This window comes from Sardina pilchardus, chromosome 15 (assembly GCF_963854185.1).
Source record: "Sardina pilchardus chromosome 15, fSarPil1.1, whole genome shotgun sequence".
NCBI lineage: Eukaryota > Metazoa > Chordata > Actinopteri > Clupeiformes > Clupeidae > Sardina > Sardina pilchardus.
Genome location: NC_085008.1, coordinates 31,941,481 through 31,943,980, shown reverse-complemented (window position 1 = coordinate 31,943,980; position 2,500 = coordinate 31,941,481). Strand labels below are relative to the sequence as shown.

Below are 2,500 nucleotides of genomic sequence, written 5' to 3'. Positions count from 1 at the left end.
CTCACACCCAACTCGTCGAACGAGGACGCATGGGCCAGCCCCCTGGCATCAATATCAGAAGCCGAAGGTGAGCTAAGGTGGGATCAAGGACTCCGTACACAGATAGAGCGTTCTGATTGGACAGGCTGGCCTTGAGTCGAACGCAGGCTTGGCCTCGACGGTGCGACCCTAGACCATCCCGCTAGGCAAAAATATTTTTGCCCGCTAGGGTGTGTCTAGATTTCTGGGCTAGAAGATATCATCTTCATGATATTACCTTAAAAATAGCAGTTTATGCTTATATCTATATTTAACTTATTCTGAGGCTGTATATATAAATATATGTAATCTAGACTTGTCACAAGCTGTGGCACTGTGGTGCAACAGGATACAGCATATTAGTACCATGTACTCATCTAAGTACCCACAGGGACCCGGTTGGAATCCCACCTGAGGTCATATCCCAATCCCTTCCCATCTCTTTCACTCAATTGCTTCCTGTCTAGCTTCACGGTCATATCTGAATAAAGGCAAAAAGTCCAGAAACTATACTTGCAAAAACAAGGAATATAATCTGAGGCTGTACATTTTTTTAACTATAAGTAACCTTATTTTACAACCAGCATTTTATGCTTATTTACCTCCACCAAGGAGGTATATGTTTTCATTGGGGACCGACATTTGTTTGTTTGTTTGTTTGTTTGTTTGTCTGTCTGTCTTTCTGTTTGTTAGCAAGATAACTCAAAAAGCAATGGAAGGATTTCGATGAGATTTTCAGGGAAGGTCAGACTTGACCCAAGGAAGAAACAATTACATTTTGGGACTGCTCCGTAATTCTGTTGGGATTCCAGAGGCATTTATGTATTTAGCTTAGTGGTATAATGGCATGGTATGGCCACGTGGTGGCGATCTGAATAGTTTCGGTTCAAACGTATGACAACCTAGGAAGAACAATGCAGGCGGAGGTAGCTGCGCTCTCGGAGTGCTTTTCTAGTTTCTAGATGTTTTATCTATAGGCGAGACACTACAGGTGAATAGGGGAAAATGTTAAACTTAAAGATATCTTCATGAAACTTTACCAGAATACTCACATAAATAGGAGAAAAAAATGTATTGCAAGTTTTCTTTAATTTAATGTTTAGATATGCTAATTAGGCTATATCTCATTAAATATGCGCTAATTTGCATATGTTTTGATGCGAAGGATTTGACCATTGGAAAAAGCCAGGTTGAAAATTATTTAAGTTAATATATCAAATAAAAAAACATTTACAGAGGGGATTATGAATATCTTCTTTTGTTTTCCAGAAAATCAGAAAATACTGCCAATTGGCTTAAAAAGTGGATTTTCGCCCTATTTTTAGGCATAAAAAGTCATGTAAATCATGCCAAGAATGCTATATCAACAAATCCCTCTGTAAATATCTTCCAAATATAGTTAGGAATAAGACTGGAAAGTTTGGTGTATGTAGGTGCTGCAGAAGTGGAGATCCTTTGCATGGTGTGTGGGGAAAAACTCGTTTTGAGAAAATAGCCTTGAAACACAGCCAATGAAATGCGTTCTCAGCTTAGACTCGTCTTTGAACTTTCGCGATTGGTTGCTAATACAAAGGAAATGCCCATATTTGGATAGCATAGCGTCTTGTAGGAGAAACAGGGCTTTCCAACGGTATCTCACACAATATGATTTGGATCACGGTCACGGTAGTACATGACACTTTAGAATGGGAACTTTTGGTAAAATTAGGAGAAATATATAGGCGCGAGTAGACAAAATGTCATGAAATAAACACTTAAATGTGCAAATCGGACTTTGTTGTTGTAGTAGGGTGGTAGAATACATGCTAAGGTAGCAAACTAGCACAAATCTCGAAATTGACTGATGCTAAAAAATCCAATGTTTTCACCTGCCGTGTCTCGCCTTAATTCACAAAATCTCGTCAAGTGAAATCATCTTGCTGCATAGACAGATAATTTCACTTGTTTTGAATACATTTTACTTTTGCAGTGTTTAACAATTAAGTTTCACAAAATATGTCAGATATGATCTCAACAAACACACAACTTACAATTGAAAACAGTAATCAATTGCATTTCCAATCATTCCACTTCCTGTCATTCCAATTCAAATTCAAATTCAACTTCCTGTGGGGTGGGGCCAATTCAATTCAAATTCTAAATTCAGAATTGTGCACAAGCCAGATATATATATATATGTGTGTGTGTGTGTGTGTATGTGGTCTCACCAGGCGTGCCATGACCCTCTTGGGCAGCTCCTGCTCCAGTGTGTAGATCTCTGAGCGTTTCAGAAGGAGCTGAGACCTGTCCTGGAACTCCACCTGCCGGACAGAGACACACACACAGCTTAATACACAGAGAGGGGGATAAGGTGTGTGTGTGTGACTGTAACCTGCACACATGTACACACTCACTCACACAAACACACCACAAACTTCAGACATGCAAAGAAAGGGTCTCCCCCTTTGTGTGTTATGTGTGTGTGTGCGTCTGTGCGTGTGTG

The 2,500-nt window shown here is 39.8% G+C and overlaps 1 protein-coding gene across 2 annotated transcripts in view; it reads right to left on the bottom strand.

Annotated features, from left to right (window-relative positions):
• Positions 1–2,500, bottom strand: part of kdm4b (lysine (K)-specific demethylase 4B) — a 57,297-nt gene that overhangs the window by 2,051 nt on the left and 52,746 nt on the right. For both annotated transcript variants that reach the window (XM_062555509.1, XM_062555510.1), the window contains one exon: positions 2,226–2,318. In XM_062555509.1, coding sequence (XP_062411493.1) covers positions 2,226–2,318 — 93 coding nt within the window. The remainder of the gene's footprint in view (positions 1–2,225; positions 2,319–2,500) is intronic.